The sequence below is a fragment of the Ruditapes philippinarum genome, unplaced genomic scaffold (genome assembly GCF_026571515.1).
Source record: "Ruditapes philippinarum isolate M1 unplaced genomic scaffold, ASM2657151v2 ctg2054_1_1_1_1, whole genome shotgun sequence".
NCBI lineage: Eukaryota > Metazoa > Mollusca > Bivalvia > Venerida > Veneridae > Ruditapes > Ruditapes philippinarum.
Window position 1 is genome coordinate 274,118 of NW_026855828.1, and position 19,836 is coordinate 293,953.

At 31.9% G+C, this 19,836-nt stretch overlaps 2 protein-coding genes across 5 annotated transcripts; one reads left to right on the forward strand and one right to left on the reverse strand.

Moving 5' to 3' along the window:
• Window positions 1-6,123: 6,123 nt before the first annotated feature.
• On the reverse strand, window positions 6,124-9,920 carry LOC132744525 (zinc finger protein 367-like). Its single transcript, XM_060733274.1, has 4 exons — window positions 9,350-9,920; window positions 7,474-7,593; window positions 7,026-7,176; window positions 6,124-6,794 (listed from the first exon to the last, which is right to left on the reverse strand). Exons 1-4 carry the CDS (start codon window positions 9,636-9,638, stop codon window positions 6,242-6,244), a joined length of 1,113 nt encoding a protein of 370 aa, XP_060589257.1. The 5' UTR covers window positions 9,639-9,920; the 3' UTR covers window positions 6,124-6,241.
• A 145-nt stretch (window positions 9,921-10,065) lies between these two features.
• LOC132744524 (SERPINE1 mRNA-binding protein 1-like) lies at window positions 10,066-19,836 on the forward strand. 4 transcript variants are annotated; one of them, XM_060733270.1, is made up of 8 exons: window positions 10,066-10,400; window positions 10,777-10,897; window positions 12,367-12,573; window positions 13,569-13,643; window positions 15,204-15,239; window positions 17,599-17,676; window positions 18,342-18,573; window positions 18,965-19,836. In XM_060733270.1, the coding sequence occupies exons 1-8, from the start codon at window positions 10,178-10,180 to the stop codon at window positions 19,169-19,171; spliced, it is 1,179 nt and encodes a 392-aa protein (XP_060589253.1). In that variant the 5' UTR covers window positions 10,066-10,177; the 3' UTR covers window positions 19,172-19,836. The 4 variants fall into 4 exon arrangements, with proteins under 4 accessions (XP_060589253.1, XP_060589254.1, XP_060589255.1 ...); XM_060733271.1 differs by having other exon boundaries at window positions 13,572-13,643; XM_060733272.1 differs by lacking the exon at window positions 15,204-15,239 and having other exon boundaries at window positions 10,068-10,400.

The window sequence follows — 19,836 nt, forward strand, 5'->3', positions numbered from 1 at the left end:
GCATATATTTATCAGCTTAAACTGCATAAAAAGTAAAAAAAAAATGTTTTACTATGTTAATAGAATGATATCATGTTAATATCTAGCTTTCAATATAATTAGGCCTGTTATCAAAACATTTACTCTTTCACTTATTCTTATAATAAAGGCATACATCTAGTATCATGCTAACCTTGTATATTTAATTCTGAAATGGTCAAATATTAACTGTATAGATTTTGAAATCAGATCATTAATATTAACCCTTAGCCTGTTGGTGGTGTCAGATCTGATCAGGGTCTGCCATTGGTCGCTTTTCAGTCAGCACATAATTAATTTTGAAAATTTCCCTAAAAATAATTAATGGTTTAGTCAAAGATTGACAGATGGACAAGTCCATTTAAAATATTTAGTACTGTTGACAGAAAAGAGCTTGAACCTGGTAAGGATGTATAGTTGTGTAGACTGGACTTACTTTAAACTTGTTAATTGACTTTAATTAATGTACTCAAAGTACTAATTAGGTTGAAAAATGCTAACTCTATAAAATTTATCTGCTAAAATTATATTTGTAATAAAATCTGTACACTTGTGTTATGTGCTTCAAAGTAGTACATAAACAGTTAGTTTATTAATTTGTTTTTCTTCAATTTGTTCAAAATTGAGTGGCAGTGTGTCATGAGGGAACTATGAACTTAATAATATGAAGGTACAAAAAATGATAAAAAATATGAAGGTTTATATAATATTTGGCTTGATTTGAACACAATTTCATTAGAAATGCAAAATATTACAGAAAAATCAATCTATACATTGAATGGTAAACTAATGTGAAATCATGAACTTCACAGGCATTTCATTTGTTCAAACATTTTATAACATGTATCTTTCTGTCTATAACTTTAATCACAAGAATGTTTTTAAAAGATATTTAAACCCAAATAAATTTCTTTCAATGCTAGTACTGTCAAAAATAACAGAAATATATCAGGGAGTCATTTTTATATGTATAAGTAAGACTGTAAGTGTATACGACTTAATAATCATGATATAAATTAAAATCTTACTGAATAAATAATAAATCTTTAATAAATATGTTTATACAGATTAATTTTATATCTACAATTATATGATATCTACAATATAGCACAAGCATCGTGCTTGCAGGTTACTGTTGTAACAAATCACTAACATGAAACAAATGTTTTTTAACACATTTGAATAAAACTTTGAATAAAATTTACATACAATGGTTTAAATTAATAAATATACAAAACACAAATAAATACATGTAGAACAAATCAAAAACAATAGAATGAGCATGATAGATTAGCAGGAAAAAGAAAGAGTTATTTCTGCCTTAAGAGTGAAAAACATTCACAATAAATACAGTTTACATGTGACATTAAAAATTTTTAAAACAATTCATTAAACTGTATAAAGCTATATATCTGCTGTTTTTAGTTTACAAAACTTTTGTTTAACTTTTGACAAAGAGTTATTCCAAAAAACCTGTATGAAAGTAATATGTTTCTTTTATTTTTTTGCTTAAAAGCAAATAGATAAATGGTACTTGAAAAATAAATCTTTACACCTGTCCTGACAATTTACTTTCGTATTTTCACCTTGGAAAGAAAACTATTGTGAAGTGGTATTTAATATGTATAGATTTTGATATATCAAGTGTTATAAAAGTGCTAGATCTAGAGTGATTTAATATGTACAGTTAGAGGGTCACACACACACTATAATTAACTATCATGGCAGTACACACTGGTTGTTATTTTAAGACTTTTATGTGTTATGTTGTTCAGTCACATACTAGCATTATAGTTTAGTTTAAACTTACATATATATAAGCTTGTCTGTGATGAAATATCATAACTTATTTTAACCACTCCCTGAATCCCCTTCCTGGAACTAACCAGTACTGGTGTCAAAACTGGAACCATGGTTGTGCCCTCAGGAGGGCTTGAAGCTATCATCTCTTGGTTTAGAGGCAGACACCTTAACCACTAGACTGATGCAACCTTTTCTGGCACTGATTACATATATATCCTGCTACATTACAAAAAATGTACAAGTTTTATACTAGTTCATTTTAATTTCACAGACATAAAATGGTCACTGTTTGAAAATCTCTACTTTTGATGTTTGTCCAAATAATGATCCAAAAATCATATAATATTGTAAATGACTTGCATAAATTTAATCAATTATCAATTTAGTGGTGTCCACAATCATCATCATCAATATCTTATTATGTGGAACATATAATACATCAGTAATGAAAACTGAACAACAATACAGCATATAATCATCTTTTACTTTTAAAAAAAATTGTTCTCTTTTTGGCAGTGAACAAATATGTTAAAAATGAATGAAAATTGGAGTGAGAGTTAAATGTAAAATATAAAAAAACACCTTTTATTTTATTCAACTTTTCTCTTTTTGTTCCAGTAAAAAAAAAGTAAAAAAAATAATTCTTTTATGTAAATCTAAAACATTTTTCAGCAGATCTTACTTTTTACACACTTTTAAACACTTATTTTCAACAGATTAAATTATACACAGCCTAAGTAGACTCACGGCCCTTAATTGACAATTAAGGTCTGTGGTATATTTAATTAAAGTGCTTGTCTAGAAGTGCACTTGCATTGCTATTTAAAGGTCTTTTTCTCTTCTTTCCTTATAACAAAACAGATTAATAAATATCAAAATACATATATACAACAACAGAAACAACAAAGGTAAAATGATACATAAATGTTTGGGTATCAAGGCAACAAAATTCTGAAATTCAGCAACTTGTGATCCCGAAAGCTTATCTTGGAAAACACACCTTAACAAACTGTAGATAATGTCATATACCATGATACTGCATGCTTTACATTATTTATCAATAGGGAAACAAGATCATTGAATTAAAGTATTATGTTTACTTTGTATAGAATATACCTTAAACCCTTTTGTAATAGTTTCTTACACTTTTAAATTGACCAATGAAAAACTAGACATCAACCATTTAACTCTACTTGATTTATTCAATTTTAATGTTTTTTTACTTCTGATTGGCTTATTAACATTTGGAAATAACTAGTTTAAAAATATGGCAAATCTAACAGTGGTACAGAGACAGTCATTTGATAAGCATTCAAAATATTGTCCTTTTGATCAACTTAAATAAGACAGTGTCCCTTTGCATAGAATGAAACAATGCCCCTTTGCCTAGCATCAAATAGTCCCTTTGCATAGATGGTGACAATATTTCATTGCCTAGCATTAAGGGTAACATTAAAATGGTAACAAAATGTTTACTATACAATAGTTATTCTTAAATGGACGGACATAATATCAAATACAACAGAATTTTTCAAAGCAATAAATGATTGACATGAAACATTTTACCAAAATCAACACTGACTTTAAAACCAGAAACATTAGAAGTAAATAATTTATCTACAATTCTACTATTGACCTAACCTGTAACATATTATTTGAGCACATTTGATTATTACATTAATGAACATGTTTATTTACAGTTTAGTGTTCTAATCACTGTGTGATTTTGATGGGATTTTTACATTTATTTGAGACTGTAACTATTTTAAGCACCATGCCTCCAGATTCAAGTTTTTTTTTACATTAAAATTTCAAAATTGTTTTTAAAAGGAGGAATATTTACGAGTGAACACCAATAAAATTATTAATGCTAGCATAAGGCACTTGCAGTCCATATAAACTTAAGAAAAAATGACATGAAATACAAAAAGTAACCCTAACTCTGTAAATACATGTACTGGGGTAGAAAGATGGTGCTAATAATAAGAATTTTTTCATTCTAATTAAAAATTGTAATATTTCAATATCTGTATTTCATAACTGGTTAACAAATTTACATTTTTGTTGATTTTAACTTTTTACACTCATCTGGTGGCATGTCATATCAACACATAACTTAAGAAATTTTAGAACAGCAGTGGGAGTCCTATAAAAATGTGACAACAGCAATTTGAACAAATAATTTGCACCTTTTGAAATAATGACATCATGATTGTTGTGTTGGAAGTACACCACTAAATTGTACTTACCAGGTAATGAATTCACATGTATGAACAAATCTCATTTTGATATTAATTATTAAAGCATTTGAACACATTTAGAAATTGTAGCAAAACGTAAATATCATAAAATGTATTAGAATCACTATGGCAACCATTGCATAGAATAAAATGCATATTCTGAACACAGTAAAAATAATTTAAAAAAAAATGCTTCATGAAAATATTGAAAGTTGATATTCTAGAATTCAAAAAGCAATGAAAAAAAATGAAGTGAACAAAGATAAATGATTTTGCTGGAGTTGAAATGATAAAAATGTGTATATCTCTTACAAAACAGAAATCTTTCCTTATTTCTTTAATTAAAAAAAACATCAAAAACAGAAAATCTCTGATTAAAAATGCTAGTGACTCAGACTCTTTGGCTTATTCATAATTTATTTAAAATAAAAAACAAGTTTTTTAACATGATATTAAAGTATTGATATTTTTTATTAAATGTATGTAATTGATTGTACAATGCACATGTAATGTACATGTATTTGTGTGTCCATTAGTTTCTATTAGTCAAATATTTAACTTTTTAAATTCCATACAGAATGCTCAATTTCAAATTCTTTCTCAAGGTCAAAATATTGAAACCTACTTATAACATGCAGAGCATAATTTTAGAAGTTACCATCATTCACCAGGGTGTATAGATGTAGAGATTCAGAGTCAACTCGTCCCCTAGTCAACTCGTCCTCTGGTCAACTCGTCACCTTTTTGGTCAACTCGTCCCTTGGACAACTCGTCCCCTGGTCAACTCGTCCCCAACTCGTCCCCTATATTTTATTATTATTTGTTTTTCATATATTTCATAAATTATTATAGACTGTTAAAATTATATATTATAAAATTTCTGAATTAGAAATATTTTGACGCTTTTTGTATGCGAATATTTTTTGTTTTTTTTTGTTGTTATTTAAATATATTTTTGACACGTGCCTTTGGTTATTAAAGTAAACACAGTAATTTGTAATTTGATAATAGGATTAAAGACATATTTGCCTCTGTGGTTGGATAAGTATTTATATATTTAAAGAACGCGTGTCTTTAATTTGAAATTATACAAATCGCGGGAAAATCGTGCCAAAGGTTGTTAAAAAAATTTATTTTCAAAATGCCCTATTTGTTTTTGATGGTGTATGGTCAAATATATGAAAATGTTGAATTAAATACAATGAAAACATTCAGTATGTTGACTTGTATTATACAAGAAATTCTGGAACTCGGTCTTATACAGCTCCCCTTTAAGATCAATATTTAACGATTTATGTATGGAAATTTAATATGAATCTTTTATAATAATTACTAATTATTTTGGCAATTGAATATTTGGTAATTACTTTATGTTTTCAATCAGTTAATATCCACAGCAAATATTATTGTACGGATTTTTTATTTAAAAAAAATAATGAAAAGAAAAAATAAATGTGATTTTTGGAATAAATCTTATATTTATCAGGGCAACTTTTATATTGACAATTTCACAACAAACAATTATCATGTTTTTAAATTGACACGATCCTTCAATAATGAGATCAATACGCACCGACATAAAGTTTTTAGCACTTCTAATTTCTGTTAATCTGTCGTCAGTCTTTAATCCATTCAGGGAGGTGGTAAAAATCAAAGAGTTGGACCTAATTTTAGTTTTAATTATCATTAAAACTTCGATTAATTAAACTTTAATTGAATGTTTGCAAACTTACCTGTCTTTGTAGTTTGACATCAAAGCTATGCACGTGCGCTTAGATAAAGATCATTAAAAGTTTAACGTAAAAAAAGACGTTAATATAATAATATTTCGATATCAATCAAATTCATTATTAATTTTACATAAAAGAACTATTTAAAGACATTGATTTACAACATAATAGTGACGAACAGATCGAAAGTAGGGGACGAGTTGACCATATTAGGGACGAGTTGACTCTTTGAGGACGAGTTGACCAGAAGTAGGGGACGAGTTGACCAAAAAGGTGACGAGTTGACCAGAGGACGAGTTGACCAGGGGACGAGTTGACCGGATTGCGATGTAGATCTATTATCCCAGGTTCAGTGCAACTCTGGCATACCAAATTTCATGGACTTGTATAACCTGTCACAACAGTCTTGCAACAAACTCTTCCATATATTTGTGAAACAAATACACTAATTTAAGAACTTCCCTGAGCAAGCTCAAGAAGTGCAAGAGCTGATACCCATTTGTCTGTTGCTTCCTTCTTGAATGGTCGGTGACCCATGGACGACCTGCTCACAAATTTCGATGGAGTAGGCCCTGTTGAAATACTTGATTTGTCACTTGTAATTGCACATATATTATTTGATACAGAGGATGACACTGACGGTAATAAAGATGTGGTTGATGATGCAACTGACGGTAACGCTGACGCCGATGACGAATTTGATGTTGATGATGTGGACACAGACGCGAACGCTGAAAGTGAAGGTGGTGGCGTAACATTTAATGATGTTGATGTGAGTGGAGAACGTGGAGTGACAATCATCGGTGAATATGTGGTTTCTGTTGTATGTGAGCGAGGAACTGTAAGTGAGCGGGTGGGGTAATCTGATGATGTTCTTGGTGTAACGTCTATGTGGTGCACTTGAACAACTGGTGTAGCTGGAGGCAAAATTGATGATTCGCGCTTCAACTTTTTTTCCGGCTGAGTTGGGGCCACCGCAATTTCATCTTTCTGCATACAGTGTCTACAAAATTAAGAGTTTAATTAGATCTAAATCTATTGTTTTGCTGTTTGTTGTTTATCAGAAGACATTGCCATATAATTCATTAATACTGAAATTTCAGCTGGGAAGCCCAAGCGAGTAACATTTTTATTTTATAATGCTCAGAACTGCTTTAGATCAAAACCGGAGCGAAATAATCTAAGAATATGAGCGGGGAACTAGATTTACAATATTAATGTAGCGGTTGTCTACCTTGTTAACCATTCTGTGACTGACTGATTTGCAGACGACTTTATAATGCCAAGTCTATCACGTAGCTGTTCCTGTGTAGAAATGCGCCGTAAACTCGCGTATGGGTGTTCCGTGCAGTGTCTGTTGGCATGTGTGAATCGGCTCGGACATCCTGAAGAAAAAGAAAAGCATTTCTCATATTAATCTAGTATATTTATACCATCTATTATTTATATCATCATCATTATTATTATTTTTATTAACTACGCATGATTATGAAACATTCTAAAATGATTAAATTGTCAACATATAAACTATCAGCGGAATTGACGGGAAAGCAACCAAGCGCAAAAAAAGTTATCAAAACAGTAAAAATGTGAGCGATTAATCATTTAACCATTTATTTTTTAAAATTCAAGAACGGCCATAACCCCAAACCAGAAAATTTTAGAAGAAAAACTACACTTACCTTCAATGGAACAGGCAAACGGTTTTTCTCCAGTATGAAGACGTTGGTGCGTTTTTAACTGTCCACTCTGACAAAATGACTTGCCGCATCCCGGGAAATCACATAAATACGGCCTTTCTCCTACAAAATATAACCACCACGTAATTACCAATAACGTTACCGTCGTTAACCACGCAGTATAACACTGAATAATTCGTAAAATGCGCGCTTTCTTAAGCTTAGATTCGTAACAAAGGATACCAATTAATACATAAACAATTAATTTCTAAGAAAGTGATACATTTAAAAGTGATATAATTTCTCCATCAAAATATATCTACACGTACATATTTAAAAATAACTTAACAAACACTGGCCCGTATACTGTGGCAAGGTGATTTCGCACGGACGTTTAAACTACAATTACATGCTTTTAAGATATGTTTTATACATATACATTCTTGTTACATTATTTCATAGATACATAATATTTACAAACAAATGACTGGTACAACATTCATTATTTAAGGCATTATATATCTGACTCGTGTATTCAAATATTTGTATCGTAGGAGATTTACCACGTTTTTTCATTCAATGCCCAGATACTTAAAACACGGTGGATATATTTAAATAAAATCCGGGCAAGCCCTTACACGCTTAATCGTATAACGGTGGTTGGGTTTTTAAGTATTTCATATGCAAATTACTCCAACATGGCTACCTATGGATTGTTGCTAGGCACGCTTAACATGACCCATTTAAATGGGCGATGTTAATGGTTTAACAATAAATTGTCTATAGCATGAGTCAATATTCAATAGATCGATTTAAACGCAGTCATCAGTGACTTTAAACAAGACTCGACGAGCAGTTAAAGAGATCGTGTAAGCTGATAATAAAATTAAAATGGGAGTAAATACAGACTTCCCTTTGTCTAAGGTTTAACAAAAGCCTTAAAGGGGATTTTCGATAACCTCTGCTCTTATTTAACCGTTAAACCTGATGGCGGGGAAACAAAAGGTTCAAACAAACGGGCAAAATGCGCTCAATGAAATCCTTGCAATAATATAGATCTGTGTATATAAGAGCATTTAGTATTGACTGTATCAATAAATTCAAGATGATAAAAAAGTTCAAAGTCCAACCGGTACATTTTCCCAAATCCAATAATATGATTCATAAAGGTTTTAAATAAATCGCACTGGACACGTCATTATATATATTAGTGAATATATCTACCTTAATTTCGTTTGAAGTAGACATACTACACTACCTATACCTATATTACATATATATGCACCATTTATAAACTATACTATATATATTTTGTTCATAAAATTGTGTTTACGAAACCATCTGTTATTCAAGCGAAACAAGGAAGTTTTGCTCTTTCGGCAAAACATAAAAATTCAAGTATATCCGTATTGTATTTAACAGAGAATCATCAATATCATATTATTTAAAAATAAATATAACTCAATTTTAAACTCAATATACATCAAACAATTAAGTTAAACCAGTGTGATTTAGAACAGATTCCGTTAAGTATCAACAATTAAGCCTAAATGTAGAAGTATATTACTGGGACCATATATATCACTTGCATATATATTCTACGAGGGAATCATTTTTTTTTCAAGTTTCATGTCGTTAAAATGTTATGTCCGAAGTCAGTCGTACTTAATAAATCGTTACAAAGGACTTCTTTAACAGTATATAACCCTACTCGTTCCGTCTTGTACTCTCATATATTATTTAGATTCGAACAGATGTCATGGAATCATGAATCATCATTCTGACGAAAGAAATTCCAAACATGTGTTTCATTTTTCTTCTTAACGTCTGTACATAACTTATTAAATATATTTTTCTCTGACAGATTTAAAGTTGTTACCTGTGTGAGTACGCATATGAGCCTGTAAGGATTTTTCCCTCGGGAAAACCCGTGAACACACCCTGCATCTAATTCCATTTACTGATAAAGCACCCTCCAAAATAAGAGATGAAATTTTCTCCGCCCTTGGTCGGCCACGTTTATTGTGATCAGTTTTAATAACTCCAGTCGTTTCACCTTCCAAAGAATCAGCTTCTTGAGAACTTGTTGATGACGATCGTGGGCTAAATGCCACCCTAGAAAGCCCCTCGGTCCAATTCCAAGGGTACATAGTCTGTGTGTAATACATGTGATCTGCCTAGCACACTATCCTTTAATTGAATACACAACGGCGTGATAATATTTACATCGGCGATATATACACTTCAAGCCTATACATGTACACGTTACTATAAATAGTTAATGGAACTCCGTTGAAAATTATTGGTTTATAAATAGACGTGTGACTGTACTACGCATATATTATTTTGCAGAAATGCAAATGTTTTATCTATCATTTGAATAACAAGTTTATTCGTTCAGTGAGATCATAATTTTATTTTTGCATATTTTATTCATTAAAACATAATTTCTTTCGCTAAAGATAAAACAAAGTATACTAATTTTATGAAGGTCACGGGCATTTCCCGCCAGATACCCGTATATGGGCATAGATTATAAGTTCGGAATACCTCGGCACATATGAATTTCAGCGACAAAATCCGTTGTAGTCCGAGTGTCAAGTCACGTGTTGATTCCCCGGATCATACCATTGCTAAAGACTCCATATTGGTGAACTAAAATTGTAAGGCCGTAAATCCGTTGCCATCCTCAAAAAGAAGAGGAACAATGGATAGTTTATACGGCATAAACGTTAAAAACAAATTTGAACTTTTTATAGACGAGGATGTTGATCCTTTAGAAATACTTGCTCAGCAAGAATCTGCGAAAAAAGAGCAAGACAAGAAAAAGAAGGATGACAAGACTAAGAAAAACAAGAATGCCAAAAAGTCAGTGCTAAAGACAGAGAATAAGAACAAACCGGTGGAGGAGATTAAACCTGTAAAGGAAGGTAAGGAATTTAGTTCACTTTGGTTGCATGTATAACTTAATGATAAAATAAAGAAACTTGCCAAAATTAAATGAGACAAAAGTTACATGCACGTGTTTTACATTTTACATCATTTGATGCATGTTTCACATGTTATATGAAAATTCGGGTTGTAAAATTGTAATACTGATCAAATGGCTTTTGTTTTTACGGGGCTTTTTATTCTACATTTCGAATGACGCTTGTAAAATGAATACAAATGTGTTCAACTTAAGATGTCTCCATGGTATCAAAATTCTTCATGAGATTCACATTTCAAAACAAACAGTGATAACATTTGAATATTTTAATGACAAATTGGTAGATTAACCTTTATAACGTGACGATGATCTTGCAGAGAAAGTTAATGCTCCTCGTCAACAATCGGAAAGGCCAAGAACTGGTCGACAGAACCGAGATAACAGAGAAGACAACAGACCTCCAAGAAGAAGGGATGAAAATTTCAACCCTGAAAATAGGTACGAATTCATGTATCAGATACTGCCATATATTGCATATATGCTGCATTATCTACTGCAGCTCACATCTCTGTATACTTGCTTGCAGTCCCCACATGAATGTAGAGGTGTCGTTGATAAGGATTTTTGTATCAATATATCGGTAATGAATTATCGACGACACGGCGACATATCGATTGCCAGGCTAAATTTTAGCTTTCAAGTCTTTTTAAATGTTTCCTAAGGACACTGACAAAGCAGTTATATTTAGACAAATGCAAAAAAGATAAACTATGAAAACTGAACAATTTGTTTCTTTTTTATCATATAGCTATAAATGAAAACTAATGACTAGTAACTATAAAGTTTAAAGCCCTTTCCATTTTACTTTAATTGTTGTTGCTATTACGTAGTTACTGATGATGCTAAATCCCGTCCTTGCCGTTCCAATTAAGCCGGGTTTAATTGGCAAATTATAGTGTTTAGAACCTGATTTATTATTAAAGTTTAACACTTTGTAATCATAATTTTTACAAAGAAACACTGACAAATTTTTCTTGGCATTTTCCCTTTTTAAAATCTGAATTGAGGGGTCTTACCATCCACCTAGCAGACGTGCGAGATTACAACGAAATTAGGCAACATTCGTTAGAGACACTGGGAGGTAACTGGCATTGATTTCCGTTTTCATTTTAGAAAAAAAATGTTCCTGGCTTCCATAACTTTATATGTCACTTTTATTTTGACGTTTCTGACAGTAAACATGTCTATCAGTTCTATAAAACCTGTTTGCTGAAGTCTCTTTAGCTAGAAATATATGTGCATTTGATATCCGATATTTAAAAAATAGAATCGATATCGAATCGGATAACAAAGATCGTTGATACACCGATATCGATTGAATCGATGACACCCCTACATGAATGACAGTGTACAAGAAATACAAAAGAATTAGTTAATGTGTAAAAAAACAGAATCATGAGTTAGATGTTTAAAGAAAATTGGAGAACAGTGAAAGGTTAATTATCATGATGCAGCATATATTGTTTCTGTCGTATATAATTTTTTCACTTGTCATTCCATACCTCCCCTATATCATCCTGTTATTTTTAACACAGTTGAGGTAAAAAATAAAGCCCCAATTTTTTTTACCACAGTTGTTGAATGACAATTGATATAGGCAAGTAGCAGCCCTTGACAAGAAATTGCGACATTTTATTACGAGTCTGTCTAGAGGTATCTTGCCATAGATCCAATTGTTTCGACAGGAATGTCCGGTCTTGTCAGTTGCTGTTTTTCTGTTTGCATATGATGTAGTAGTGAATATATATTACTGTTGGCATGTCCTTTGTGTATACAGATAAAGACTTTAAGATGTCCCTTCATATATTATATATTTTGTTATTCTAAAAATCTTTACTTTTTGTAAGAATTTTAAATTTTTTAATCATTATCAAAGATGATTAATTTGAAGGCTCTTTTGTTAACAGAGACCGGTCAGATAGACCAAGTGGCGGTTTCAGCACGGAGAGGTCTGAAGGTGGTGGATTTGGTGGACAAAGGGGTGAAGGAGGATTTAATCGTGGGCGTGGTAGAGGAGGAAGAATGGGACGTGGGGCTGGTAGAGGTGACCGTGGTGGTCGAGGCGGATTTGGTGGAAAACGGGAATTTGAGCGACATAGTGGCAGTGACAGAACGTAGGTGTCTTGTTTTGAAGAAGCAGTATTAAAAAGATCTCTGCATTCAGCCTAGTTTATGTTGGTGGTTTTACCAGTTTGTCTACATGATTGTGGCTTCAATTGTATAGTAGGCAATCAGACTTCTATAAATAAGTCTTGGTTCATTTCAGTAATGTTCATCAGAATGTATCATTTTGCGCTTGAAATTGGAAAAAAATGTTTTCATGCCATTATATTTTTAAGATTATTTATAATATTTGTAGGATGCTGTAATTAACTTAATAAGCTGATGAAATCTTTGTCCAAGTGCCAAGACCTATTTGAAATATTGTATACATGTATAACTGAGAAACTCATTTAATGTGAAGGGATCGAAAATGCCAGTCATCCGCACGTATTTACCAGTAGACATCAATGCAGAACCAGTATAAAATTGTATGCTCGTCCAGTAGGACGAGCAATAATTTGCCGATGTAATAGAAAGCTAGAATTCTCAAAATCAGTTTGTTTACATTTAACGATGGAAAACCCGAAACAAAGCTTGTGTTTTAGGTTATTTATAATTTGCACACTTTATAAAGCTCTAAAAGCATTGTTAATTGGATACAGGTGTGACTGGAATGTGCCTGACAATGCTCTATAAACTGCGCGATTTATATATAACCTAAAACACAAGCTTTGTTTCCGGTTTTGGTTTTATTTATGTAAACAAACTGATTATGAGAAGTTTAAGTGGTGTCTTGCATCGGGGAGGTTCTATTGCATGGGCAAAGTTTATCTCAAAAATGACGGATGAATAGCAAAGCATGCCGGACAAGTAGAAATTTGAAGCCTCATCCTGTGGGACGAGTGGCTCTGAAAAGAATTTTCAATCCCTGATGTCCTTCCACCAGGAAAGCTTGTGGGTTTTTTTCAGCTGGCTTTAAAAGTGCTAGTATTACTCTGAACCTAAAGAAACAGATTAAATTATAAGGCTATTAAAATTTTGTTGGTTTCTATTATGTTTGCTACAGCAGTGGTGTAAAGGCTACAGAAAAAAGGGAAGGCTCTGGCTCACACAACTGGGGTACTGTAAAGGATGATATTGAGTAAGTTTATAGTAAAAAGTTTTCTCTACCTTATAGGTAATGGCTTTACCAGTTATGAAACCTCTTGCCTTGGCTATCTTATCAAATTTTTATACATTACTAACATGCTGTTGACATCTCTTATAAGGTTTATATTTTACTGTAAGGTTGAAAGCCTTTCAAGCTTTGGTGCAAGGCCCGTTATGAAATTGTTTTTGCAGAGTTGTATAGAATTAAACATTCAGAGGAGAAAGTTTTGTATCTGTTTACTATTTTACAATTTTATTACTTTTTTCTGTGACTACAAAAGACTATAATCGTTGTTTCAGTAATGATTAAGTCAGTGTTAAAAATTTTAAGAGTTTCAGAAGATGAATGATAATAATAATTACAAGTGATATTTTAATAGATCGGTATGTAACAGAACTTTTGATAGAAAAAGTTTTGATTTGTTTGCTTCCGTACATGTTTATCAACATTGTTTGCAACTGGAATGCTTTCCATGATGTTTAAACATCACTGAAAACTTTTCAGTTACAAATAATATGTAGGGCTGGGAACGAATAAGGAATTCGATGTTCGAATATTCGTTTTCCATATTCGAATATATTCGAATATTCGTTTTTACAACATTTGTTCCAATATTTCTCTTTGACGTATACGTATCCGAAATTGATTGCATCGAATACTATACTACTTTAAAATGCTTGGAATAATCGTCGATTAAAAAGACCTTTATTGCTATGTCGAAGTTTTTTTAATTCATATATTGTAAATCGAGATATATGTTTACTTTTGAAATAAATTCATAATTTGATAGCCTTTTGTTCAGTAAACCCGACCGCTGTCTTATTAACGGGAGGTAACTCACGTGACTTGACTGACAGTAATATGAATCATCGTAGCCATTTATCCCCAAAGACACATAATGATATTGAAACTTAACTTGTATTAAATATTTTTATTTATAATTTTAGATAAAGTTTAAAATATTCTTAAGATAAGTTTAGCTATAACGAGGTAAATATCACACGGAGTTTAATGTCTACGGAATAAATATATTCTGACAGAATTTAGACACTTCATATGCTTTCATAACGCGCCGAATAATGCGTGCCAATTTATTCTTATTCACAAAATTTAAGACAATTATTGATTAATCGGAAAGATTTTAACACAGAAAACAATAAATTAGATAATTAAAATCGGAAAAATTTACATTATAAACTGTTCAACAGGTAAATTGCAAACTGTGAAACGGGTGCCCTTTTGATCAACTATACCCCAAAGTTTTCACAGTTAATTGGCGATAATTGTTGACACGCGTCATACAAACATTTGAACACCTCGTGAAGGAAAGGGCAAAGGTTTAATTTACGATCTGAATTGAAATTTGAAAGTAATGACAAAAAATGAAACATTTCTCCTTTTTTTTCGAATATTCGTATTCGTTTTTCAATGTTCGAATATTCAGTAGTGTTTCGAATATTCGAATATAATTCCCGGCCCTAATAATATGTAATTGGTCTTGAGATTTGTTGAAGTGTTTCCTGGTTGAGTGTAGTGCTGTCTTTTTTACAGCCTGCCTCCAAAGGTGGACTACTGGAGGGATCCCAAGTAGGTGATCTCATTCATAGGAGCCTGATTTTCTTTTAGAAAACAAGGGCCTGTCCACTGAAATTTTTCTCTTTTAAGATATTCCTTGCTTTATGTATTTTGTTGTGAAATTTAATTAATTTATTTTGCACAGTGCTATAGCTTGGTTTTCCGTATATTGTCTGTTGGCTTTTTGAAATGGTTTTAGAATGTTCTTTTTGTTTCTATGGGTAAATTAATGATTAATGAAATTAATGAGGGAATAATAGTAAGAAACCTCATTGTCAATAAGCCATGAAATCAACAGACCATTGAGTTCATTGGAGAAGATTTTTAAATGTACATGTTTTCTGACCTAGCTTAAGCGCTGTGTTTTTGAGGAATTCAAAGACAAACAAAATACATTGCATTATAGTATGCAGATATTAGGAAAAAGCTTTTTCTGTTTAAATAGAAAGCACATTTTACTTGTTTAAAGCTGTCAAGATTATTGAAAGTACTACTATTCTTAGAAGCTGCTGCGTTTTCTAAAAGGTCTAGCTCCTCTGAAAAGTCATGCTAAACATTGTACATAGTAGCTGTATTTAAGTCATGCATCATCTTGTCTGTCTTTCCATCTATTTTGGATATGTTTAATATACAGCAAGCATTTTATAAATCAAGAAACAAACAAAATGAATACCTTAATGTACTAAAAGCAGATGATTTTTGTTCTGAAATTTTATTGTTACAACTGTTAATATTACTGATAAGCGCACAAGATAGGTTCTTTGATGGTTAGTCAATGTCCTTCCACACCTTTCCAAGATGGACTTGTCCTTACCTGTCTGTCAGTTTATTTCTAATGCCTGATTAAAAAGCTATCCAAGTAGCGACTTCATAACGTCCGAGTAAAATGTTTGGTAGATTCATTAAGCTGCCAGTTTATGTCAAAAATAATGCTCAGTACCTAGGTAAAGCTGGCACTAATAAATCCAACATTCTCTTACTATTTGATCCTGTTAACATTGATACTGCTTAAACCAGTCCAACTAGTACTTGTGTATTTTTATATACAGTTTAACTTGCCCATGCGACCACGTGTATTAAGCGACTTTTGTCTTAAACGACCACTTTAAATTCCCCCCGATCATTTTCTCTCTATATCTTTAATGTATTAAGCGACTTTTGCTCAACGCGACCAGCGACCGCTTATTAGTCATCTAATTGACATCAATCTTTTCATTAAACGACCACTTTTACCTGTCAAGTAATTGTGTTTTTAGAGAACGCCACCTCGTTATGTCACAAGTGTCAGCAATCAAAACACAACAATAAACGTGTGAAAAACTCTATTTCCCATACCGTTTTAGCGTATGCAAATGAAGTTAAGTATACGCGTGACGTGTATTATCCAATAATATCGGATAAACAATGCAACGCTCCGCCCATACTGAGATGGTGTATACTCTTCGCTTGTTGACATTTAGACTGCATTGAATTGACCTTGAACTTGATCAGCCATTAAATTAATCGTAACAAATAGATGTAGTTTGTTTATTTCAAATGAAAAAATGCACAACAGAAAACATCTTCACTAATAGGGTTTTCGTGTTGGAGACAAGGAAAAACAACGGAGAAGTTAAAAAATTCTGGAAAAAATGTCAAACATGTACGTAATGGATCAAAACTGATTTTGTCAATAAATATCAGAACGTTATTTTTACATTTGCATCAGTTTAGATTATCGGAGCGTACTTATTATTCAACATTTATATAAAAATGAAGTTGAAAAACAATCCCATCGAATAAAAAAGATGTCATTTATAAATTTTGACTTTTATATCATGCTGACTGTCTTAAGAGACCGTTTCATTAAGCGACCGTTTTTGGTCTTTCCCTTGCCCGGTCGCTTAATACACGTTTGACTGTATATATAGTGAATAGTCTCAGACAGGCCTTGATTTTCATCTGTGTTCAGTTACTGCATGTTTTTACTGTAACAGTTGCATGCTGAATGTTAAACTATTCAGTAATTATTCACTTGAATGTCAAAGTAACATTTTTGCTAGGGTATACATATATCAATAGTAAGATTTCAGTTGATCAGCAGTCTATAACAAAGTGCTTCTACTATGTCATGTAACTTCTTTAAAAACATTACATCTCAATTTGAAATAAAGAAAAACATTGACCTTCAGTCAGTAAAAATTCAGTTACTAATTTCTATATATTATTTTCACTACAGTGTTTTGGAAATAGATATTAAGAAAATGATTGTAATAACAAAAGTCTCAAGTACATGATACTAATTTGTATATATTTTCCTTATCACTGCAATACATAAGCATTCTTGTTTATTTAACTATTGTGTCTTTAAAGTTACTTATTGCTGTTTCAGGGAGCAGATGAAAGATGTAACGGAAGAACCACAGGAATGGACCCCACAGGCAGAAGACACAGAAAACAAGGACCCCAAGTAAGTTTACAAGTTTTTGATGACTTTATATAAATATAAAGGTTATTTTTTATATGTGTATATTAATGTGCAAGTTAAGAATTTTAATATCCTTCAATTTGTTCTAAATATTTTCCATATGCATTTAAAATGATGTAAAAAAATGTCTGTGTACTAAATTATATTTCTTATACAAATAGTCTTTTGAAAATAGTTTGCCTCAAGCTCCTTAAATTCTGAAATTATACTATCAATATATATATGAATAAAAGTATTCCATTTGAAAGTACATAAAAGATTTGCCTGTACATAAAATATTTAAATGGATTCAGATAGCACATAATTGCCAACATGTTTAGGATGAATTTAGAAATAAAAATTCTGGATAGTGGAAAAAAGTGGTCCATCAGGCATTCTTGTTTGTAAAATGTTGCAGACATTATAGTTGTACAGTATTCAGTATATCCAATAGGCATAGAACATCACTGAGACATACTGTCTATGAAACTAAAGATGGCTTGTAATGATGAGCAGTATGGTTCTTGTAAAGTATCTTACTGGAGAACCGAAAATATTCCTCAACAAGCACAGTATGTAATTGATGTGTAGTAATTTTTTAACAAAAATGAACAATGTAAATAAAATGATTTTCGATGATGTAATTTACTGTATTTTTCAATTTTCAGCGAGAGCACTGAATCTGCCCCAGCTGAGGAACCCGAGGATGAAGGACCCAAACAGCTTACTTTAGAGGAATGGAAAAAAATGGAAGATGCCAAACGTATGAAATCCCAATTTAAACTTAGAAAGGCTAATGAAGGTGTTGACACATCACAATGGAAGAGTGCTCGTGTTTATCGTAAGAGTGAAGGTGACGAGGAGAGCGAAGAGGAAGAATCCGAGGAAGAGGAAGAAGATGTAAGTTTCATAATACTTGTAAAATATCCTTAATGGAAATGATAGTCAAGCTAGTTTCTTTATAATAATTCTGTCTGGATGTTTATATAAAAGGTGTACATGAGTGGGCAAACGTGTTATATAGACTAAACTAAACAATGAAACATCATTATTTAAACTGACATATTTTACTCTGTTTTATAAGTTATTGATATGTCTTCTTACCCATCTCATTGTGAAGTTTTATCAAGGAGTTACATTCATTAAATTTCATAGCATGTCAATTATAAAGTACAGTATTTTCCTTCCTGGTTAATAGTTAACTTTAGTAGAGTAATTTTCCTTGTAATGATTTTATGTTTTATGTGAACAATAGTTCGTTATTGTGTATAGAAATATCACATTCTTTCAGGAGGATGAAATGAGACAAAAGAAGCTGGTCAATGAAATAAGGATCACATTTAATGATTCACCAAGGAGAGGTCGTGGTGGACGCCGACCTAGAGGAGCACGCGGTGGAAGATCTGGAGGTGGCAGAGGTGACCGAAGGTCTGCCAATGCTGCACCAAAGTTTGATGATGAGAATGACTTCCCATCATTGATAAAATCTGCCGCATAAATAACACATGCCCTTTAAAGGGCTAAACCTATAACAGACTTGCGTTTTGATATCTCTCGTCTTTGAATCATGGTTAAATTATGTTCATTCTTGTAATTCCCATTACACAAACACATACATTGAAATGACTTTTCATCTGCATTATTTTATAGGGAGCGGACACTTTGTGATTAATTTTTGTGTGATAGAGGAGCGTTGGTGTATAAAAGATCTCTTGAGTGGTCAGTTTAATAGAGAATAAATGTTAGAAGGATTCCTTTGTCTTTATAAAGGTCTCTATGAGATTTAAATAGCTTCAGGCAGCTGGATGTTTGGTAAACTATCACAGTGTGAATAGACAGGAGAAAACTTAGATTTTTTGTTAAGTGATAAATTTGAAAGCATTGAATGATGCTGTTCATTTAGAAAAAAAAAACATACTAAAATTCCTAGGCGGCATAACTAGTGCTAATTGTTTTATGCTGTGCTTGTGTATATTTGTTGACAAATCCTTATTTATAAATACCTCTAGGCTGCTGAAGGAATATGCATGATTCCAGGGTACTCTGAATCCTGGGGCAGGGTGGTTCATTATTTGTGTATTAACCATTGTCAACCATGTGCGAGATATTCAGCGCAAATAATTTTGTTATTTAATAAATACAGATAAAACTTACAAAAATTTA